Source organism: Scyliorhinus canicula, chromosome 10 (genome assembly GCF_902713615.1).
Source record: "Scyliorhinus canicula chromosome 10, sScyCan1.1, whole genome shotgun sequence".
Classification (NCBI taxonomy): Eukaryota; Metazoa; Chordata; class Chondrichthyes; order Carcharhiniformes; family Scyliorhinidae; genus Scyliorhinus; species Scyliorhinus canicula.
The window spans coordinates 184997081-185021409 of record NC_052155.1 but is presented as its reverse complement, the minus strand read 5'-3'; the positions used below and the strand labels follow the sequence as shown (position 1 = coordinate 185021409).

At 48.3% G+C, this 24329-nt stretch overlaps 1 protein-coding gene across 2 annotated transcripts in view; it reads right to left on the bottom strand.

Moving 5' to 3' along the window:
• The window catches only part of LOC119972834 (zinc fingers and homeoboxes protein 1-like), a 29319-nt gene that overhangs the window by 3911 nt on the left and 1079 nt on the right, over positions 1 to 24329 (bottom strand). Inside the window, exons 1-3 of one of the 2 annotated variants that reach the window (XM_038810320.1) lie at positions 24015 to 24073; positions 14714 to 14931; positions 8739 to 11575 (exon numbers count right to left, since the gene is read on the bottom strand). In XM_038810320.1, coding sequence (XP_038666248.1) covers positions 8741 to 11446 — 2706 coding nt within the window. In that variant the 5' untranslated portion in view covers positions 11447 to 11575; positions 14714 to 14931; positions 24015 to 24073 and the 3' untranslated portion in view covers positions 8739 to 8740. Of the gene's footprint in view, positions 1 to 8738; positions 11576 to 14713; positions 14932 to 24014; positions 24074 to 24329 lie in introns of those variants that run through there. The other variant, XM_038810319.1, reaches the window with a different exon arrangement.

The following is a 24329-nucleotide window of genomic DNA, read 5'->3' as shown; positions in this document are numbered from 1 at the left end:
CAGGTCGGGTAGATACAGTGAAATGTCAGTCAAACTCGGAAGACAAGATTTTGCATGCGTCGAGCTTGACAAGCAGAAAAATAAGCGCGGGGCGGAGATGCAGTGGTGAGCACTACTGCCTCACGGTGCCGAGGACCCGGGTTAGATCTCGGCCCCGGGTCACTGTCTGTGTGGAGTTTGCACATTCTCCCTGTGTCTGGGTGGGCCTCACCCCCACAACCCAAAAGATGTGCAGGGTAGGTGGATTAGTCACTCTAAATTGCCCCTTAATTGGAAAAAAAGAATTGAGCACTTTAAATTATAATTAAAATAAATAAATATCCAGAACAACAAAAGCCATATGACAATTCTCGTGATTGGCCAAAGTTCTGCCGAGGTCGATCTGGGTTAGTTGAACTCTTGTTCAGAACCGGCAAGAAAAATAATGCCGACATTCTTCACAAATGAGGTGCTTCCACAGTGCAGGCGAACCAGCCCCTTCTGCGCAGGGGTCATGTGACCATGATGAAAAGAGTGGGCGATTGCACCAAGTTTTTTTTTTAAAATTTAGGGTAGCCAATTATTTTTTCCAATTAAGGGGCAATTTAGCATGGCCAATCCACCTAACCTGCACGTCTTTGGGTTGTGAGGGTGAAACCCACGCAGACACGGGGAGAATGTGCAAACTCCACACGGACAGTGACCCAGGGCCCGGGATTCAAACCCGGGTCCTCAGCGCCGTAGGCAGCAATGCTAACCACTGTGCCACCGTGCTGCCCTGATTGCACCAAGTTTGTCCACTTTTCTGAAAACCAAGGAGAACATCTTTGAACAGTTCAGAAAACTGTCTAGCACGAGTATGAAGTTGAAGAAGCTCTGCTAACGTGGTTTGAGGCAACGTGAGCTGAGAACATGCCCATCTCCAGCCGATGACCCTCAAGATGCCGTTGAAAGGCCACCTGCTTGCCTGCCTGTTTGCCAGGCTGACGCCACGAGGGCCTTAGAGATACTCCAAGACTTCAAACTGCAGCGCAAAACCACGGAAAACACGTTTCACTGCATTGACAACATGGCAAACTGTATCCCTCCCGCACATCTATAAGCAGCATGCTAAGCAGAAAAAGATCACGGACCTCCTCTGATGCTACATCACAGCCCTTTTCAAGGCCAAAACCCCTTTCTCAAGGCCAACAGGTGGTGCCACGCGAGATGTGTCCTCATTGCGGTGCTGGAAATGTGAGTTTATAATTCGTGATGTGTAGCTAAATCTCATTAAAAACACAACAAACATTACTGCTAAACAAGCGGAATGAAGGTTTTTTAAAAAACTCTTTTCACAAACACACTACCACATTACAGCAGTGTTTAATGCATCGCAGCCAGGGCCCAATATGTGGCATTTGGAATTGGCCACCTTTGTAGGCATATCAGGTTACACAGAGACACATTCATGTGGCTAATCGGGCCTCTTGTGGCTATGACAAAGATCTGCTCAACCTGAATTTCAAGGCAGTTTCCCTGGAATTTGGCTCAGTGAAGGTTTGATGTTGAAACAAACTATTTCTGCTGTTTGGGGCGTCGAGGACTAGGAGCCATGGCAAAGAATCTGGAGCGAGGCCTTTGGGAAGTGAAATTAGAAAACATTTCCACACAAAAAGGGAGGTAGAAGTTTGGAATTATCATTGGCAAATGGCCTTTTATGCACAATTAATTTGAAATCTGAGATTCATAGATTTTTGTTCGCCAAAGGTAACAAGGGATATGGGGAAAGCAGGTATGTGGAGTTGGGCCACCGATCAGCAAGGGTATCATTAAATGTCAAAACAGCCTTGAGGGGCTGAATGTGCAAACTCCACACTAGACAGTGAGCCGGGTCCGGGATCGAAACCGGGTCCTCAGCGCAGTGAGGCAGCAGTGCTAACTACTGTGCCGCCGTGCCGCCCAACCTCTCCATTTTAAAAGGATCCAGGTACTCCAAACCAGCCTTTTCCAAAATTCACAACTTGCATTAGCTATTTCCTTGCAACATTTGAGGCGGTCAAATATGGGTTGTGTTCTCTCATCTAAAAGCCAGACATAAATTATTTTCCCCAAGTAGCTACTGGATAGTAATGAGAAGTGAAATTCAAGCTGACCATGCCCTTCCGTAACCCTCACCAATAACTAGCTATTTTACCGCAATTGTCCGAGATCGCCTAGCTCAACAGCTGAACCGGGATCAAAACTGGATACTTTTTGATCAGTTTCATACAGTTTTTGCATTGGATCTATTGCTCCAGCTGGGAGCCGAAATGCTGTTTAATTGTATCTTTTATACATGTTTGCAATGGTTGAATTTTGAAAGTTGGCTGAGAAAATTGCAGTGACAGCTACAGAGTCTGTCACAACAAAGGTGCATCTGTGATCTGCTATTTTCCTAGCCCAATGGAACGCAGGGGCAGTGAAAGAGATGGGATACCATCGATATCAAGTAGTAAAGCCACTGGAATACCAAGAGTCCAGGGTCAAGTATGAGGATGGTTTTCACATAATCTCAAAATTAAAAAATGGTGGATGTATTTGCAATAATATACAGACTGCAGGAGGGCACTTGTTACATGGCTTAATACAGCTCATGTCATGGAGATTTGTCGGTAAGCCCCTGCATAGTTTGTCGGTAAGCCCCTGCCGGCTAGCTCCGCCCACAGGAGCAGTATAAATATCCATGAGGTCTCCTGAGCTGCCATTTTACAGCTCCACTTGAGGTAATAACATCTCACGGTAATAAAGCCTCTTTTGTACCGTTTCGTGTTTGTGTGTGCAATTGTTAGCGCAACAGTTATTTCTCATTGAAGAATAATCATTAACTATTAATTTATGAAATCTACATGAGACCATCAACCCAACCTTTGGATCTACCTACTGAAGTCAACCACAGACAAAAAGATTTTAAAATAAACACACTTGCGGAGTTCAAGGTGTAAGAGATCATTCTTCAGTTTGTTTTGAACACAATCGTTAAAAATGAAATAAGTTTGAAGTTATTCTTTACTTGTTAGGAATTTAATATTCCATCATTATTAAAGGGATCGGAGTTTTAAAAAAAATATATATTAAACTTGCTGATCGCTGTTATTTGAACTGAAATAGGCAATGCACACCAGAGCTCTGAAGCCCAAGGGTTATTCCAAGTTCTGCCTTGGATCCCATCAGCATGTCGCTGTGGGTGCCTAGCAGGCATCCAGAGGCAGTTTGCTGATTTGAAGGGGACCAATTTGGGCCGAATGGTTCACTGACAGCAGTCCTCAGACATGGCACGTCGCAGTATGAGGGAACGGGCTGAAGAATGCACACACTGGTGCTGTGGAGTCTGGAGGAGTGCTGCTGACCTCCACTGGCTCCACATTGAAAAAGCACACAGGCACCAGACCCTGTATCCAGGAAGCTCGGGACCGGTCATGTACTGGACATGAGGATTTTCCAGATTTTGGGTCCTGGGCTGGGGGGGGGGGGGGGGGGGGGGGGATAGGATAACTTGAAGCCGGACTAATTTCTCCGCTGAGCTGGACCCAGCCAGATTGGGGAAAGGATGAGGGGCGGACCAGGCCAGCTTCCACCATTAATCTCGGACCCAAACAGCAGGAGGATCGACACGCTGTGGAGAATAATGCCTGATGGGGACTAAAACCTCCATGGAGACAGGGTGTCTACACTGCCTAGTGCTAATGAGTTTCCAGGCAAAATCTTTCAATGGGATCAGGCCCTTCATTAACATATTGAAGGGATACAATAACTTGTTTTAGAGACGGACTGAAATGCAGGTATATCAGGGGGCATTGTGGCCGAAATTGGTCCGCCACAACATCCCCAATTTGTTCCCAGAAAGCAGACGCACAAGAACCAATTTAGTCTCTTGGAGGCAGCAAGCAATCTAGGAAGAGACAGCCAAAGATGGATACTGGGGTACTCCAGAGACATCTAGGTGGAGCCAATGGAAAAACAACTGCTAGAGAGTGGATATGCCGTGTACCATCCCTCAAAAGCAAACTACTGAGAAAAGGCAGTGCAGCAGCGGATGGGTCATTGATCTGCAGTCTATTGAGGGGAAGAGTTTGACCAAAAAGAGAAGGGACGATGAGCTGAATCGCCGCCTTCTGTGCTGTATCGTATAAATAGATGGATGGAAAAGTTTGACAATCTGTCAGTCTGGTTCTATTGCTCTGGCTGGTAATGAAATAGGAGGGATGTCCTGAATGCTGCTGTCGAATAGATTTCTTACTTCTTTACAGGACAGAGAAGCCAGGGCAGTTTTCATTATTAGTGGTAAACACACATTCAACAGAACTATGTGAATAAACCACCTATTAGGTTGACAATTGTGCAAACAGGTGTTGCTCGTTTTGAGTAAGTGTGCTTAACACTCACTTGGCTCTGTTTCTCTTTCTATGCTCTGGAGTTGCCAGGTGCCGTAAAAGACACCGTCACAAGTATCAAGGTCAAGTTCAAAGCAATAAAGCTGTACACCAATTAGTAAGTCCAAAACAATTAGAGTTTATTATAAAACAGTTATAATAACACTCATGCACACGCTAAAGACTAACCTACTTCTACCACTAGACGACTAATACTTATCTAAGAAGGAACAGGCGAGGTCAGGGAACAAGGCCTTCGTTCCGTTCTGGTCTGCAAGCTTCGGGTCACTATCGGTCGGCAAGGGTATAAGTAATGCCGGGGTCAAGTAGCGATCGTCGTTTGGCACTTACTTATTGATGGCTGCTGCTCGACGGCTGGTGTAAAAGAAAGGGGTCTGGAGGCTGGCGTCGGAGGCCGGAGACAGGAGACTGAACCATGTGCGGGACCTTCTTTTATAGGTCACAGGAGGTCCGCGCCCCTTGGGGCGGGCTTCCTCACTTGCTGGGGATCGATTGGGTGCCTCTTCCCAATCGATATGATTTGAACCCCCCTATCCTAGGGCCGTTCCTTGATGGCTGGGGCGGTTCTTAGGACTCATTGTCCTGGCTTCGCTGGCTCCATCGTGTCTGGTTCGCTATTAAAAGTATCAATTGATACCTAATTGTATCCATTGTACCTGGGACTGCCCGGTATCATCTCATTACTATGTTAAAGGCTTTCCCATTTACAGCGCTGCCTGAACTCTGCAGCTGTCAGGAAACCAGTTTCTGCAAGTGTCTCAATGCTTAATGCTTCTGCAAGCTGTTTGCTCTTTACCATGTCCGTTTTTCCCTGCACTCTTTGCAGTCTTCCATTTTGTGTTGTTAGTGGCCATCTTAGATGGCTACACAGGTAATGAATGGGTACTCTCGATGTATATTGGTTACATTTGTGGATTTCACTTGGATGTCTCCATGGTGCTTAGTGTCAATGACCATCTCTGTGGCCAAGCTGTCGTTCTCAGTGACCCATCCAATATCTGGGAATGTAGTAAGCTCAAAGATGGAGCAAAAAGCCTGGTTACGGTATCCTGCTTTCTCGATATAAAAAAACATAGAGAATAGAAGCAGGAGGCTATTCGGTCTTTCGAACCTACTCCGCTCAGGCCTCCTTCATACCTCAACTTTGTAGTGGAAGAGCCAACATCCTCACTGAAGCAGCAGCAAAAGCAAATATAGCAATCTGACTTATTTTAAACTTGTAATTCCCACATCCACTACTTTGATATAAAGTCCTGATGTTTCCCTAACTCTACCTAGACTATACATGGATCTGCCTACCCAGCATAAATTTATGCATTGGGATTCCCCAAGAGTCGAGTCTCCATCCATATCATAAGAGTCTCAGAAACGATGGTGAATTAGGAATGACACTCCTGGAATATACCCTGGTATGCACTGAGATTCCAACACGAACAAGGGAAATAGAAAATGGATCATAAAATATTAGATATAGCTGCCAGACATATTTATACTTAAATAAGTATCTGGCTAACAACCAAATTTAGAATCTCTGCTCAATCTTTGTCAGTAAAATGTATCTGCATTGGAAAAATTTCCTCATCCATTCAACGAAATACAAAAGACATGGGGGGAATTCAATGAAAGAATTTCAAAGTTAATTTGTGGTGGGTTTTTCAGGGAGTTTCCCCATTGCTATCCAATGACACTTAGTCACTTTAGGGAATTTCTGTGTAGCCCACACAGAATATTTTCAGCACTGGGGAGCTGAACTCAAAAGATCGGGCTGTCATTTTGAACGGGTGCCCCGATCTCTAAGTGGGTCCCCCATCCACATGGGCACTACCACCCCCCCGCCCGAAGCAAAGATTGCTATGGGGTCCCTCGGCACCCCCTCCCTCTTCAGGCCCCTCAATCCCCACTTATAGCACCTCCCTCTTCCAGGACCCCCACACGTGACCCCCTAACCTCTCAGAGGTTACCTACTTACCTAACCTTCACACTCCCACATTCAACCCACCCCCCCCCCCCCCAACCTCCTCTCATTGGCATGGCCACCCCTGGGGCCCTGACTCTGGCATGGGCTCCCTTGCACTGCCATCCTGGCACCCAGGAAATGCTCCTGCCTGCTTGGTAGTGCCATCCAGGCACCTTGGCAGTGCCAGCTGGGCAGTGCCAAGGTGCCCATGTTCCAGAGGGAGGGCCAGGGGACCACCTTGTACTATCCCTGACCATCCAGGGCCTCCAATGGCTTTGGTGTATCTCGCAAAGTGTGGGAGGCTTTGCCGGCTGGGTTGTGCTCTCGCTCGAGTGCAACGCGGCCACTGGATTGCACCCATGATTTTATCCACAGTCTCCTGTGTATGTTGAGCTGAACAGTTACCACAATTTAAAGTAAAACAAAATGAAAGTATATTTATGATTAGAATTGATACAAATTCCCCATTTGTCCGAATACTGCTTTAGTACAAAAATCAAAATTTTAATACATACTCCTACTATCACAAAATCAAACGGTTGTATTGCTAACCCACTCGCCAAAGGTGTGATATGAACGTGTCCAAAATTTGATTTGGACGGTACCCCATCACAGTCTTTGTATTTAACGTCAGCCCCACCACCGATTGCTTTTCCACTCTCCTCGTTTTTAGCATTTGGGCATTTAAGCATTCCTACCTTCACAGAACCAGACATCAATCTCCCTCTTGGTGAGTTGGTTCAGAGATACCAGAATCAACAGAAATATACCATGGCATAATTGATTGCATAAACTCTCCATTGCTCATGGAATGGAAAGTGTTCAATCATTTCTGGGACCAGGGAGTTCAAACTGGAAATAAAAAAAAAAAATCCTGAAAACTGTTAAGCTTCCAAAGTGAAAATTTTGGAAAGGCGCAGTTTGACCACTGCTGACAAATATGTCATGAAATTGGATTCGAAAGAGCTTTAGATTGCAACTTTCACTTGTGCACACAGGTCCTTACCAACTGTTGGAAATTAGGTTTTTTAGTGCTGCCCTAAACTAATGCAAATAAAATGCAGACATCCTAGTGATAATAATAATCTTTATTGTCACAAGTAGGCTTACATTAACACTGTAATGAAGTTACTGTGAAAATCCCCTAGTTGCCACACTCCGGCGCCTGTTCGGGTACAGGGAGGGAGAATTCAGAATGTCCAATTCACCTAACAGCACGTCTTTCGGGACTTGTGGGAGGAAACCGGAGCACCCGGAGGAAACCCACGCAGACACAAGGAGAACGTGCAGACTCCGCACAGACAGTGACCCAAGCCGGGAATCAAACCTGGGACCCTGGTGCTGTGAAGCAACAGTGCTAACCATTGCCATACCGTGCAAATACCTTTATAATCAACAACATCCAGATGCAGTTGGTATAAACCACGGGATGCCATCAAGCGACTTATTTAAATACCATATTGACTATACAGGGGAGCTGCTGGTGTAGTGGCACTGTCATTGGACGAGTAATCCAGAGACCAGCACGATAGCATTGTGGATAGCACAATTGCTTCACAGCTCCACGGTCCCAGGTTCGATTCCGGCTTGGGTCACTGTCTGTGCGGAGTCTGCACATCCTCCCAGTGTGTGCGTGGGTTTCCTCCGGGTGCTCTGGTTTCCTCCCACAGTCCAAAGATGTGCAGGTTAGGTGGATTGGCCATGATAAATTGCCCCTTAGTGTCCAAAATTGCCCTTAGTGTTGGGTGGGGTTACTGGGTTATGGGGATAGGGTGGAAGTGTGGACCTTGGGTAGGGTGCTCTTTCCAAGAGCCGGTGCAGACTCGATGGGCCGAATGGCCTCCTTCTGGACTGTAAATTCTATGACCCAGGGTAATGCGCTGGGGACCTGGGGTTCGAATCCCACTATGGCAGATGGGGAAATTTGAATCCAATAAAAATCTGGAATTAAAAGTCTAATAATGACCATGAAACCATTGTCGATTGTTGTAAGAATCCATCTAGTTCACTAATGTCCTTTAGGGAAGGAAATCTGCCATCCTTACCCGGTCTGGCCTACATGTGACTCCAGACCCACAGCAATGTGGTTGACTTTTAACTGCCCTCTGAAATGGTGAGACACTCAGTTCAAGAAAATGCTGGCCACATCCCATGAATGAGGAAAATGTAAAGAAAGCTCAATATTGGATATGTATAACTGTATTGAATTAATATTTTGATGGGATAGAGCATTAGAATGAATACAGCAATGTCATTACTTACTTAACCAATTGGTCAGCACCAATGAACGACATTCTATACACTATTACTTTTCAGCATTATATTGGAGCATAATTTCTAATTTCTGGATCTATTACAACTGAACTGTAGAACTAACTTCAATAACTCACAGTTATACGTTGGAAGTCTCTGCAGAAAATTCACCATCTGGTTCCATAACTTCATTGCTTTTTTGTGAAGGGGGCTTCCATACATCACTGCTACCACTTGCATCAGAGGCATTATCTTCATCCTCCTGGCTCGCATTCTCTTCCCCCGGCCAATCTTCATCCTCTTCCAGTGGTTCATTCTTCTCATCGTCACCAGGGTACTGTCCATCTGAATTATTGCTCTCAGAGACACCACCTTCTGTTTGCCTCTGTACAAACCATTCCCTGATGCTCTCGTAACTCATACACGATCTTGCCACAAGGTCATCGAGGTCCTCTTCATTTAAATATTTGTGCTTCATGTAGTATTGTTCAAGTAGGCTTTTCCCTGCAGAAGCATGGCCTGGCTTGCTGGCTAACGTTCCACTCCAGTTGTTTGATCTTCCGATGCCTCTGTACCTTCCTCTTCCTCGTGGTCTACTTCTCGATCTACCTCTGCCCTTACTCTTTTTGGAGGAAACTTGGGTTTGTCCATTTTGGCAGTCTACATTACCGCTTTGGTAGTAATAGTACCATTTCAAGTTACCATTTTTCCAAGCATATCTGGTATCTCCAAACCAACTTACTATATCAGTTCTGGCCAGACCACTGTCTGCTGCTAGTCGGTCATATTCCTCTGGTGATGGCCACTGTGTGCGGACAAACGCACTTTTAAGGAGATGCAGTTGCTCTGGAGTTTTCTTATACAGCCTACTAGCTGCAGCAGCCATTACTCTTGGTATTGCTAACCCACTCGCCAAAGATGTGGAATGGATTTGCCCATAATTTGATTTGGTGGGTACCCCATCAGAGTCTTTATATTTAACGTCGATCTCACCACCAGGTGCTTTTCCACTCTCCTCGTTTTTATCTTCTGGACATTTAGCTTTCCTTCTCTCACAGAACCAGACGTCAATCTCCCGTCTGGTGAGCTTTGTATCAGTCCTTAGCATGCTAATCTCATCATCAGTAGGAAATGGATTTGAAAGGAAACTTTCTTCAAGGAGGTGAAGCTGCTCCGTAGATTTCTCTTTGAACTTCTGTGGTGCAAAGTCAGAGAAAGCATTCCATTTGCGCTGTTGGTTTATTACAAGGGATTCGGACATGGTTTCATCACCAGAATCTAAAACAATAGTGCTGCTGACCTCTGGGACATTGACATTTTGATTACACCTCGAGTTCCTGTGGTTGTATCTGGTGTCACTGAACCACTTCTTAATGTCGCCCCTCGAGAGGCCCGTCACTTGTATAATCCTAGCAATCTCCGCATCACTGGGGAATGCATTTCTATTGAAGCTGGCTTTTAGTTCAGTCAATTGCTCTTTTGTCTTCTTGAAGCGCACACCATATGGATCTGTGGCTGAGGCGGCAGCGAGGGAGCTTCCTTGTGCAGCAAGTTGCGAAAGCTGTGCACAGCTTGCCCGTTTTGCTTCGGGACCTGCGTCACCATCCTGTGCTCTGCGCTTTTGCCACTGCTGCGTTTGATTTGCAACGCCTGCAACGGTGACAGTAATTGGGGAATTCCCGGCCACTGCGTTTGTACTGGCGACCTGCGCCAAGACAATACCGGGCTGGCCAATTATCTGACAAGGCTGAAGGATCTGCTGCAACCCATTGGCAGATGTTGAGATCTGTGCGGGAATGACTGTAATCGTCTGTGGTATACTGTGTACAGTTCCATTGAAAAGTTTCTTCTTGGCCTCTTCCACCTCTTCTGGGGTCCAACTGATGCCGTGCTTGAGGCGTTGAGCCGTGAACCAGATTTTAATCTGTTCCTCTGCATATTTTGTCTGTGTTTTTAGTGTTACAATTTCTGACTGTGTGGGATAAGGAAATCTGTTGAACGAGTTCACTAGATGAGTATTTACATCCATATTAGTGTTATAAGTTGGAATGCTGTTCGCAGGAATCATAACTTTTGGAAATGAATTAGGATTGAGAGAGGATATCACTTGACTTAAATTTACCGAATCAGGTATCACCCCATTTGTTTCTTTGTTCATGAAAATTCCACTGGTATTGTTAGATCCTGAGACCGAGTTGGTCCCCATCACCTCGTCATTGTTTTCTTGATCAGCAGTAAATTCATCCACCAGACTAGGAGAGACAGAGATTCGTTTGGTCTCGTTTTTATTTTTAATCATCTTCATGATTGACGTTTTGCTTATTGAAATTCCTGTTGGATAACTGTCAGTGCTCTCTGCCTGTTCTTCATTTGTAGAAATGCCATTGCTATTGTATTCTTCAACAGTCTGCTCAAAGACAGTTTGATTATTGTGTTTTACCATTTTAAGCTTAAAATTTATTTCACCCGAATGGTATCTGGCATTGTGGTCATTAAGAGTATCATACCTTTTGGTCGTAAAATTACATTCCACACAGAAGTAGGATGGATTAAGAATAACATTTGGGTGCTTTGAGTCAACATGCAAAGTGAATTCATTCAAGTCCTGTGTTTCAAAAGTGCAATATTTACATTCATAGCCTCCCTCTAGTCTCTTGATTTGGGTATCTTGCACTTCCTTATCTGGAATACTCTCATCATCGATTACTGCACCGTCCGCTGTCAAGCTATCATCAGAAATATCTGGAGGAAAATCATCTGTAATCATGTCCAATTCTGGATCCTGGTCCAGGGTCTCACTGGCAGGAACCATGCAAGGAATTTTAGATTTCCTTTTGCTGGCCATGGTCAGTGGTGAAAATTTTATATTTTCCCCCCAGAAAGTACCAATGTCACTGAAAGCTGATGCACCTTCACTTTGATATCTTCCCGATGGGCCTCCTCGCAGGCAGCACCTATATCACATTGCAGTCACCTACAGATAAAAATAAAGAAAATGTTACTTCAGGGTTACAAATAAAAACAGTTTAACTGGAATAAAATCTGAGACCATCATTTTGATACACTACTTTGGATAATCAGCATAATAATGGGATAGAAGTTGGATTCCCAATCTCAATAGCGAACCCATGACAGCAAGGGTCATGTAGACAGTGAGGGAAACTTTAAAGGCAGGAACTATTGCCACCCATTTCATGAATCTCTTTGCAAGTCGCTTGCAGTACACCTACAAAGTGTGTGCGTGGATTTCCTCCGGGTGCTCCGGTTTCCTCCCACAGTCCAAAGATGTGCAGGTTAGGTGGATTGGCCATGATAAATTGCCCTTAGTGTCCAAAATTGCCCTTAGTGTTGGGTGGGGTTACTGGGTTATGGGGATAGGGTGGAGGTGTTGACCTTGGGTAGGGTGCTCTTTCCAAGTGCCGGTGCAGACTCGATGGGCCGGGTGGCCTCCTTCTGCACTGTAAATTCTATGAAAGGCAGCTGGTCGCTGAGGCACACAAGGCAGCTCAAAGAACAATCACAAGACGAATCTCTACATTCAAGGTCTGGGTTTTGATGGAAGAATGGAGAAACTTGAGCCAATGCACTGAGAAAAGCATCAATACATTAGTTTAAAAGCAAATTACTGTGGATGCTAGAATCTGTAACGAAAGAGAAAATGCTGGAAAATCTCAGCAGGTCTGGCAGCATCTGTAGGGAGAGAAGAGAGCCAATGTTTTGAGTCCAATTACTCTTTGTCAAAGCTAACAGACAGAGAATGTGGGGAATATTTACACTGTGGAGTGAGAATGAAAGATGAGTCATAGCCACAGAAAACCAGGGAAACAGGGTGCTAATAGCCAGGGAAACAGGGTGCTAATAGCCACAGAAACCAAGGGGAAAGAATGCTAATGGCAGTCTCCAGAGAGGACAAAAGGTGTGAAAGGCCAAACAGCAGAGAAACTATCAGAGGGTGAACTGTGACAGATGGAGATGTGGGGAGAGGGGAAAGCAAAGGGGAGAAGGGGTAAGGAAAGGTGGATAAGATTGGGGGGGGGGGGGGGGTTAAATATATAAGAAAGACAAGAAAGAAATGTTAAGAGACAGTTGAAATGAAATAGAATGAAAACAAATGGGTCCAGGTGGGGTAGAGCTAATCATCTGAAGCTGTTGAATTCGATGTCGAGACCGGGAAGGCTGTAGCGTGCCTAACCGGAGGACGAGATGTTGTTCCTCAATAAATTGGTTTGGGTTTCCCACTCCCTATTGCATTCAATTTAAACTGAAACAAAGCAAGATCTGAAACGCTAGCACCTGACTAGGATTCGCTTCAGTGCAACCCAGAAATCGCCCAGTGACCAAAGAAACTTTCTTGGAAACGGGTCAGTTGGTAAAGTGGTTCCTCTCAGTAGGATATGTGGTTCCCTTAGAACGAGGGCAATCAGTTAGTGAGTTCCACTGTGGGGGACCATTTGCAGGTACCTCCATTCCATCTTTCAAGAGAAGAACAGGAAAATGCAGAAAATATGTACCAGCAAATATATACCAGTAATAGGGCGGATGCAGATAGTTGATAACCATGCTAACTGGATGGTATGTTAATTATAATGTTAATATACACAAGTGAAGGGTGTTTTTAAAATTAAGTATTTACAACACTGATAAAGGGCAGCCCCGGAAAGTGGCCAGACAGCAGGTGTCAGGCTCTGATCTGGCAGCAAGAACTACAAGAGACGGGAGCTGTGAGCATCCTCCAGGGAAACGGACAAGGAGCGAAAGAGTGAAAGAGGGAAAAAAAAACATCTGAGTGGAGCAAATATCAACCTACAAAAATATAATAAAGGATAAAGAAAGCCTGCTGGAACAGGAGGTTAGTAGACAGTCAGCAGACATATGTAATACTGCATTCTGTAAATAAATGAACCTGAAAAGGAATTATGTCAAGTTCCATCCTGCACCACCTGGCTGGGGATCCATTAACCACTCACCCTCTCAGACCCGCAAGAGACTGTGGGCCCTAGTTTGGCTGGCTGTCAAAGTTTCCCAATCCTAGTGATTTTCTTTGGGGAAAATAATTTGAAGTCCATTATCTGACCGATGCAAGTTAGGCAGAGGGGCATCCTCCCCGTCTTGGGAACAGATAGAATTTTCTAAATAGATGGTACATCTTGATTTGCAGGAAACAAATTTCTGCCACCTCGCAGACATCAAGCTGATCAGACCCTATTCTAAATCGCTATCCAACGGGACATTCCCTCCATAGACCCAAAACGTTTCTCTCTCCACGGATGCTGCCAGGCCTGCTGAGTATTTCCCCTTTCAGGTTTTAATTCATATTTATAGCATCTACCGTATTTCACTTTCAGTTACAGAACCAAACTGGAACTGGGACTTTCCTGGTCTGTACGTCTGTTTGCCACATTGGAATCTACCTGTGCAGCATATCACCTGGGGAGAGGCGGTCTTTCCTGCTAACTGCTGTTTGGGGCTGTCTTGGTGGACTGCACCTTTAAGATGTGGAGATGCCGCCGTTGGACTGGGGTGAGCACAGTATGAAGTCTTACAACACCAGGTTAAAGTCCAACAGGTTTGATTCAAACACGAGCTTTCGGAGCGCAGCTCCTTCCTCAGGTGAATGTTCACCCGAGGAAGGAGCTGCGCTCCGAAAGCTCGTGTTTGAATCAAACCTGTTGGACTTTAACCTGGTGTTGTAAGACTTCTTACCGTTAAGATTGACACTCTATTGCACACCTAAAAAGAGAATGCTGGTGGGCATGAAGCCGGATGATCCCAGTACCATTACAACTTAAATTAAAATAGAATTTTACATGTTTACATTGCAGTAGAGACTCCATCACAGCATAAAACAGAAAATGCGCTTAAAAACATTCTTAAAAATTATATTTTGACTTTCTTTCCGGTTTTAAACCTTTTATTGTTTCAGTTCCACATCTTTCAACTGTTATTGGACTTTTAGTCCAGAGAGTTGGCCGAATGATCTACAGAGAGGAGGTCAAATACCACCATAGCTCTGGTGGGAATTTAAATTGTAAATTAACTAAATAAATCTGAATAAAAATCTAGCATCAGTAATGGTGATCACAAAACTACCAGACTGAAGTTAAAAACTCACCTGGTTCAGTAACGTTCCTCAAGGAAAGAAATCTGTTGTCTTTACTCGGTCCAGCCTGCGCGCGAGTCCAGACCCACGGCAATGTGGTCAACTTGCAAAAGCCCCTCCGAAATGGCTTCGTAAGTCACTCAGTGGTCAAGTAAGCGGCTCACCTGCACCTCTTCAATGACAATTAGGGATGTGCGATAAATGCTGACCTTTCCAGTGACACCCACATCCTGTCAATGAAAAGATTTACTCATGTCACAAGAGACAGGACTACTTCCAGCTCCTTCTCAATTGTATATCATCCTCATTTGGAACTAAAACTAACTTGTGAAGTCAATGCATTGACTAAGAAGAATTCAAAATGAGGCAATGTATGAAAGTACCTTCCTTATGAGTTTATAATTAAAAATGTAAGTTATTTTTTAGTTACACGGTTGTGATTTGTGTAAACGCAGAAACTCAATGGAACTTCAAAATTCAGAACAACTAATTTTTACTCGAGAACATTATACACCAGTGAGTCATCAGAGCTCCAAATGTCAGAAAAACAGATTACTCACAAATGTTAAATTCTTCACCAGCATTGGAATATATTCTGTATTCCAGTTTCCCCCCACAAACTATTTTCTCCATTTTAGAAACATGGCAAAACGGAAAAACACTATCTGACCAAGAGCGAAACACGGATATTTTAATTTGTAAAGTATAGTACAGTGCTTTTATTGTCAAAACCACATCATGGTTGTGGTGGTGGGGAGGGGAGAGGGCGATTTACTCTCACAGACTAGTACATCGTGCATCCACAGAGTTAACAGCACTGAAGGAGACTTGGCTCTCAATTTCAATCCTGCAACTCTGGTCATTTGCCAAGAGGACACAAATTTCCACGGGGGAAATGGATGAGAGGTCCGACAGTCAAGTCATAACTACCATTTCAAAACAGAGCACTTTCAATTGCCCTCGGCATATGAAGGGTATATCTAAATATAGATCATGAGCATCACGGTTCAGGTACTATGCGCGCGCATACACCTCCTACAGGCAGTCAAAATCACAAGTAGGGATTATTCTCCCAAATCCTGCTGCCTTTATGAAAGTTTGACCTGCTCTTCTGAGAGCAGGGAGATATGCAGCGAGTTCAGGTGTCATATCCAGGGCTCAACAGCTATTTCAAATTGAGGTCTGCATGGCTTTCCCGTCAATTAGTCACCCAGACAGGAAGAGGAGTCAGGACCAGAAGGGGTTGAAATTGTTGCAGTTTCTTGGCCCCAAGCTTTATCGGACCACAAGGCTCTCCCAACCAGTTCCTTCCAGTTTGCCGACCAGTACATCTGCCCGGGTGGTCCTGCCAGGCGAGATTCCGCTCCTTCCCGTCCTCCCTCCAGCTTCCAGTGGGAAAGTGATGGGACCTATGCAATGAGGCCCTGGAATGGAGCCTGCTTTGCACCCCCCCCCCAACCGAGTTAGAATCAGGGTTACCGTTTCAATTTGAGAAAATATGCTTGCACTTTAGGCAAGGATTAATAATTGGCACCCTTAGAAAATAAAGCTCCAAAGTCCGCAGAAAGGCATTCTCTGACATTTACCGACATGTCTGAATTGTTTGCACACACGAGCAGGCAGCCAGTTTAGAATCAGCATTGCCCTCAAGCGGTGAGTCAAGCCGGCTACTATAGTACAAAGAGAAACCACTTCAACCAGATCTTAATCAATTGCTCCCAGTATGTTTTGAGGGCACTGTCACATTTCATGTTCACTTCCCGGAGGTACATTTGTATAACAAAAATGTACAGTTAATCTAGCCATTAGACCGCAGCTATATTGAAAGTGACACGATCACAATGAGATACAACCCCGTCAGATTTTACACTTACATGGTGAAAGTCAACATTTTGTTCGGATGGGTGAGGGGGGAACTTTTGGCTGTCTTTTCAAGATGAAAATTCTTTTTGATGGAATGAAAAGCACAGCCAGCAAAATTAAATACCAGTAATCCAAGTAGGTTCTCTTTTTTAAAAAAATGATTTTTATTAAGATTTTCACAAAATATAAACAACAAAACAATATTAACAAAACAACCATGGTGAAAACCCAAGAACAACAACCACCCAACTACAAAAACAAAACAAACAACAAAAAGGAAAGAGATAACACCCGCCACATCCAGCAAACCCATGTACACAATTCTCCCTCCCACCGAACCCCCCCTCCCCCCGGGTTGCTGCTGCTGCCGGCCTATTTCCCTACGGTTCAGCCAGGAAGTCCAGGAAAGGCTGCCACCGCCTAAAGAACCCCTGTACTGATCCCCTCAGGGCAAATTTCACCTTCTCCAATTTGATGAACCCCGCCATATCATTGATCCAGGCCTCCACGCTTGGGGGCCTCGCATCCTTCCACTGAAGAAGAATCCTCCGCCGGGCTACTAGGGACGCAAAGGCCAGGACACCGGCCTCTTTCGCCTCCTGCACTCCCGGCTCCACTGCAACCCCAAAAATTGCGAGTCCCCAGCCTGGCTTGACCCTGGATCCTACCACCCTCGACACCGTCCTTGCTACCCCCTTCCAAAACTCCCCCAGCGCTGGGCATGCCCAAAATATATGGACGTGGTTCGCTGGGCTCCCCGAGCACCTAGCAAACCTGCCTTCGCCCCCCAAAAAACCTACTCATCCTCGTCCCAGTCATGTGGCCCCTGTGCAGCACCTTGAACTGTATGAGGCTAAGCCTCGCACAGGAAGAGGAGGAATTCGCCCTTTCCAGGGCATCCGCCCACGTCCCCTCCTCAATCTCCTCACCCAGCTCCTCTTCCCATTTACCCTTCAGCTCCTCCACCGAGGCCTCGTCTACCGCCTGCATTACGCAGCATACGTCCGAAATCCTCCCTCCTCCAACCCACACCCCCGAGAGCACCCTGCCCCGTACCCCACATGGGGGCAACAGAGGGAACCCCTCCACCTGCCGCCTGGCAAACGCCCTAACCTGCATGTACCTAAACATGTTCCCCGGGGGGAGCCCAAACTTCCCCACTAACTCACCCAGGCTTGCAAACCTCCCATCCACAAACAGGTCCCTCAACCTCCTAATACCTACCCTGTGCCAGCCCAGAAATCCGCCATCGATGCTCCCTGAAACAAACCAGTAGTTCCCCCGTATTGGGGACTCCATCAAGCCCCCCACCTCCCCCCATGCCGTCTCCATTGCCCCCAGATTTTGAGGGGCTCACCGTGGTATACCTCGTTGGAGGGAGCTGCAACAGCGCCGTTACCAGCGCTTCCAGGCTCGTGCCCACACAGGACGCAATCTCCATCCTCTTCCATGCTGCCCCTTCCCCAGCCATTACCCACTTACGCACCATCGCTGCATTGGCAGCCCAATAGTACTCACAGAGGTTGGACAGCGGCAGCCCCCCCCCTATCCCTGCCCCGCTCCAAAAACACCCTTCTCACCCTCGGAGTCCCATGCGCCCATACAAATCTCGTAATACTCCTGTTAACTCTCCTAAAAAAGGCCTTCGAGATAAGGATGGGAAGGCACTGGAACAGGAACAAAAACCTCGGGAGCACCGTCATCTTGACGGACTGCACCCTACCCGCCAGAGACAGCGGCAACATGTCCCACCTTTTAAACTCCTCCTCCATTTGCTCCACCAACCTTGTGAGGTTAAGCTTATGCAGGGCCCCCCAGCTCCTAGCCACCTGGACTCCCAGGTACCTAAAGCTCCTCCCTGCCTGCTTCAGTGGGAGCCTACCAATCCCCTCCTCCTGATCCCCCGGGTGCACCACGAACAGCTCGCTCTTACCCAGGTTGAGCTTATACCCAGAAAAGCCCCCAAATTCGCTGAGAATCCTCATCACCTCCGGCATTCCCCCCACCGGGTCCGCCACATACAGCAACAGGTTGTCCGCATAAAGCGACACTCGATGCTCCTCCCCACCCCGCACCAGGCCCCTCCAGTTCCCCGACCCCCTCAACGCCATGGCCAGGGGCTCAATTGCCAACGCAAAGAGCAAGGGGGGACAGGGGACACCCCGTCTCGTCCCCCGGTGCAGCCGAAAGTACTCCGACCTCCTTCTATTCGTGGCTACACTCGCCATCGGGGCCTCATAAAGCAGTCTCACCCAACGGACAAACCCCTCCGCAAACCTTTCCAACACCTCCCACAGATACTCCACTCAACCCTAAAAAAAGGCCTTCTCCGCGTCTAATGCCACCACTACCTCCGCCTCCCCTTCCACAGCCGGCATCATAATGACATTCAGAAGCCTTAATATGTTGGTATTCAACTGCCTTCCCTTTACAAACCCCGTCTGGTCCTCGTGAATGACCCCCAGCACACAATCCTCTATCCTTGTAGCTAAGATCTTTGCCAACAGCTTGGCGTCTACATTTAGCAGCGAGATTAGCCTATATGACCCACACTGCAGAGGGTCCTTGTCCCGCTTAAGGATCAAGGAAATCAGCGCCCGTGACATAGTTGGGGGCAAAGCCCCCCCCCCACCCCCCCTTGCCTCGTTAAAGGTCCGAACCAACAGGGGGCCCAACAGGTCCGCATACATTTGATAAAATTCGGCCGGAAACCCATCCGGCCCCGGCGCCTTACCCGACTGCATGTTCCCCATCCCTTTAACCAGCTCCTCCAGCGCAATCGGCGCCCCCAGTCCCTCCACCTGCCCCACCTTCGGAAATCGCAGCTTGTCCAAGAAGCGCCCCATTCTCCCCCCCCTTCCACCGGGGGCTCCGACCGGTACAATTCCCCATAAAAGTCCCTAAAGACCCCATTAACGTCTACCCCCCTCCGCACCACCTTCCCATCTCTACCCTTCACTCCCCCAATCTCCCTGGCCGCGTCTCGCTTTCGGAGCTGGTGTGCCAGCATCCTACTTGCCTTCTCCCCGTATTCGTACACCGCTCCCTGTGCTTTCCTCCACTGAGCTTCCGCCTTTCTGGTGGTCAGTAGATTGAACCTGGCCTGAAGGCTACGCCGCTCCCCCAGCAATCCCTCCTCCGGAGCCTCCGCATATCTCCTGTCCACCCTCACCATCTCCCCCACCAATCTCTCCCTCTGCTCTCCCCTCTCCCTATGGGTTCGGATGGAAATCATCTCCCCTCTAATCATCGCCTTCAATGCCTCCCAGACTGTCCCCACTCGGACCTCCCCGTTATCGTTGGCCTCAAGGTACCTCTTGATACACCCCCGAATCCTCCCGGCCACCTCCTCGTCTGCCAGCAGCCCCACCTCCAAGCGCCAGAGCGGACGCTGGTCCCTCTCCTCACCCAGCCCGAGGTCCACCCAGTGCGGGGCATGATCCGAAATGGCTATGACAGAGTATTCAGCATCCTCCACCCTCGAAACCAGCCCCCTGCTCAGAACAAAAAAAATCAATCCTGGAATAGGCCTTATGCACGTGGGAGAAAAACAAGTACTCCCTGGCCCTTGGCCTCGCAAACCTCCAGGGATCCACCCCTCCCATCTGATCCATGAACCCCCTCAACACCTTAGCCGCCGCCGGCCTCCTACCCGTCCGGGACCTGGATCGATCCAATGGGGGATCCAGCACCATGTTGAAGTCCCCCCCCCCCCCCCCCCCCCATGATCAGGCCCCCCGCCTCCAGAACCGGCCCAACATGCACCGCATAAACCCCGCATCGTCCCAGTTTGGGGCGTAAACATTCACCAGCACCACCCACTCCCGCTGCAGCTTACCACTCACCATCACATACCTCCCGCCACTGTCAGCCCCCACATTTGACGCCTCTTTCCCACCAGGATCGCCACCCCCCCGATTCTTCTCATCCAGCCCTGAATGAAATACTTGGCCCACCCATCCCTTCCTCAGTCGAACCTGGTACGCCACCTTCAGGTGCGTCTCTTGGAGCATGGCCACATCCGCCTTCAGCCCCTTCAAGTGCGTAAACACCCGGGCCCGCTTGACCGGCACGTTCAGCCGCCTCACATTCCAGGTTATCAGCCTGATCAGAGAGCTCCCTACCCCCCTCCCCTGCCAACTAGCCATAACCCATCCCCTGTCCGCCACTGGCCAGCGTCCCCCGCTTGGCCTGTTCCCACGGCGGCAACTCTTCCCCCCCCCCCCCCCCCCCCCAAGCACCCTCTGCATACTCCAGCTCCTTCCTGGCCATTTCAGCAGCAACCCGGTACACCCCCCCCCCCCCCCCCCTCCATAGCACTCCCGTGATCCAGCTAACTGCTGCTGACCCCGGCGACTCCCGCCACACCTCTGACCCCTCCCCGCGTGGGGCTACTCCTCCGTGCCCATCAGCAGGCCCTCCTCCCCCCACCCCGATCTTGCGCGGGGAAAATAACAACCAGCAAAGGTCCGCGCTTCTCAGCCCCGACCCCATCACCCCGCAACGCGGGAAACCAGAGGAAAGCCCGCGCTTTTGCCCTGCCCAACCCCGCCTCCTCTAGGGAAACTCCCATTGCCGGTCCCCACCACCAGCTCCCTGCACTCTCAGTTTACCTCCCTGACCGAACCCGTCCACCAGACCCATACAAAAAGACATAAAGACATCGCCCCACCCACCCTAAAGCCAACACACATCCTGCATGAAACAGAGAAACCCCCCTCCAAAAAAAAGATAGTTACATTTACATACAAAACCACCATCCCGGACCCTCAGTTTGAGACCAATTTCTCGGCCTGCACAAAGGCCCACGCCTCCTCCGGGGACTCAAAATAATGGTGACGGTCCTTGTAGGTGACCCACAGACGCGCCGGCTGCAACATGCCAAACTTCACACTCTGTCTGTGGAGCACCGCCATCGTCCAGTTGTACCCGGCCCTCCGCTTAGCCACCTCCGCACTCCAGTCCTGGTAGATCTGCACCAATGTGTTCTCCCACTTGCTGCTCCGCTCCTAATTGGCCCACCGGTCAACGAACCGGTGGAAGCTCACCAGCACCGCCCGCGGCGGCTCATTCGCTTGGGCCTCCTGGCCAGTATTCTGTGGGCCCCCTCCAGCTCCAGGGACCCCTGGAAGGACCCAACTCCCATTAGCGAGTTCAACAAAACGACCACATAGGCTGCCAGGTCCGACCCCTCCATGAGGCCCAGGATCCGTAAATTTTTACGCCTCGACCGGTTGTCCAGCTCCTCAAACCGCTCCTGCCACTTTTTATGGAGCGCCTCGTGCATCTCCACCTTCCCCGCGAGGGCCGCGGCCTCATCCTCCCTTTCGGAGGCCTGCTGCTGCAGCTCCCGGATTGCGGCCCCCTGGGCTGTCTGAGTCTCCAGCAGCTTACCGGCGGTAGCCTTCAGCGACTCCAGCAGCTCCAACTTAAGCTCCTGGAAGCAGCGCCGAAGAGTCTCCTGCTGCTCCTGCGCCTACTGCCTCCACTCCTCGAGGGCTCCGCCGGCCGCCATTTTGTTCTCCTTCCCACGCTTTTCCATAGGCGCTGCCACCACTTTTCTGCTCTCCCCACTCCTGGTCCGGACCATAGAACCCTGGGGATCTACTGCAGACCCCTTCCCACGTCGGGAATCGTCGACAAAGCTCCGTTGGGGGCCCTGAAAAGAGCTCCAAAGTCCGTTTCTAGCGGGAGCTGCCGAACGTGCGGCTTAGCTCCGCATAGCCGCAACCGGAAGTCTCTCCAAGTCAGTTCTCACCACACACCCATTCAAAAACATATTTTTAAAAATAAATTTAGAGTACCCAATTTTTTTTTTTCTAACCAAGGGGCAATTTAGCGTGGGTCAAACCACCTACCCTGCACATCTTTGGGTTGTGCAGGTGAGACCCACGTAGACACGGGGAGAATGTGCAAACTCCACACGGACAGTGACCCAGAGCCGGGCCCTTGGCGCCGTGAGACAGCTGTGCTAACCGCAGAGAAACAAGCGTTCAACAAAATACACCAAACTTACAACTTACACCAAGGGCAAGGCAAAATTAATTATTTTTAAAAGTAGGAGTCACAGGATAATGCTTTAAAGTCTCTGAACTATTGTAAGATTCTTGCTGGCTCTCAAAATAAGCCATTTCTTATTGAGAGAACTGATTGAATTTTCACTTTTGGTTCTCCTGGCAGTTTCATTAGTTTGCCAATCCTTTTATCCAGCTTCGAAAAGGATAAAATTGCAAAGCACTTAAAGATTGTGAGATTAAAAAAAAAGCCCCTCCCAAGTGCCTGCTCTTTCCCAACTCAAGGTTAATGTTGCTCGCTCTCCCTCATTTCAAAGCCATGTTCACTAGTCGTGGGATTTCACTGCTGCTTTCAGTACTTTACTCAGTTCTGACTAATGCTGACGTTCTGTCTCCTTAGCCAGTCCCAGCAGATGGATTTTCCGCTTGTCTAATCCCAACCCACATTACTTGCTGCGCCCCCCCCCATAAAGATAGTGCAAGGCGCTGGATGAGGAAGAAAGTAACTAAGGAAACAGATACAAACTTGTTTTGTCACTTCACATTCAGGTGTGATGCACCTTTTGCTTGCCATGGCGAGATTGGGAGTGAAAAAAACTTTTAAATAACATTCCTTCACCAAATGTATCTTGGTCTCTGGTTCTGTTACTGCCTGTCTACACTTCATTAGCACCCAAAAGTCAATCGACCTTGCCATTAACCAGCATCCAAAAATCAATCGACCTCGCAAACAATGGCTGTTTAGCACAAGGCTAAATTGCTGGCTTTGAAAGCAGACCAAGCAGGCCAGCAGCACGGTTCGATTCCCGTAACAGCGTCCCCGAACAGGCGCCGGAATGTGGCGACTAGGGGCTTTTCACAGCAACTTCATTTGAAGCCTACTCGTGACAATAAGCGATTTTCATTTCATTTAACCAGGAACCAGAAATTGATCGATCTTGCCTTTAACCAGCATCCAGAAATTGATCGACCTCGCCATTAACCAGCCTCCAGAAATCGATCGACCTCGCCATTAACCAGCAACCAGAAATTGATTGACCTCGCCATTAACCAGCATCCAGAAATTGATCGACTTTGCCTTTAACCAGCCTCCAGAAATCGATCGACCTCGCCATTAACCAGCAACCAGAAATTGATTGACCTCGCCATTAACCAGCATCCAGAAATTGATCGACCTCGCCATTAACCAGCATCCAGAAGTCGATCGACCTCGTCATTAACCAGCATCCAGAAATCCATTGATATTGCCAGTGGCTTCCAGAAATCTATCAAAAAGGAGTCCATTTGACCCACTGTGCTTAATCAAGCTCTTTCAGAAAGCCATGTCAATCACATCGTCGCCCTCCACTCCCCCCAGCTCTGATGGAAAGAAAATTAAACCGATCACACTGGTGTACGCAATGCTTTTAAGGAAAAAAAACCTCTCTCCTCCCCACCATAGTTATCCTGTTGGAAGCTGGGAGGGGGCAGTGGGTGCTCTCCCCTGGTTCGGTATCGATGGGGGGGGGTTTTCCATTCCCATGGACTGAGGAGGAAGGGGCGGCTCGCCCCATGGCCCGGGGAGAATGGGGGGTGGAGGGCTCATTCCCATGGCCCGGGAGTTGGGTGGGGGGGGAGAAAGAGAGGGGGGGGGGGGGAGAACGGGGGGGGAAGAGAAAGAGGGAGGGGGGGGGAGAAAGAGGAGGGGGGGGGGAAAGAGGGAGGGTGAGGGGGGAGAAAGAGGGAGGGGGGGGGAAAAGAGGGAGGGGGGG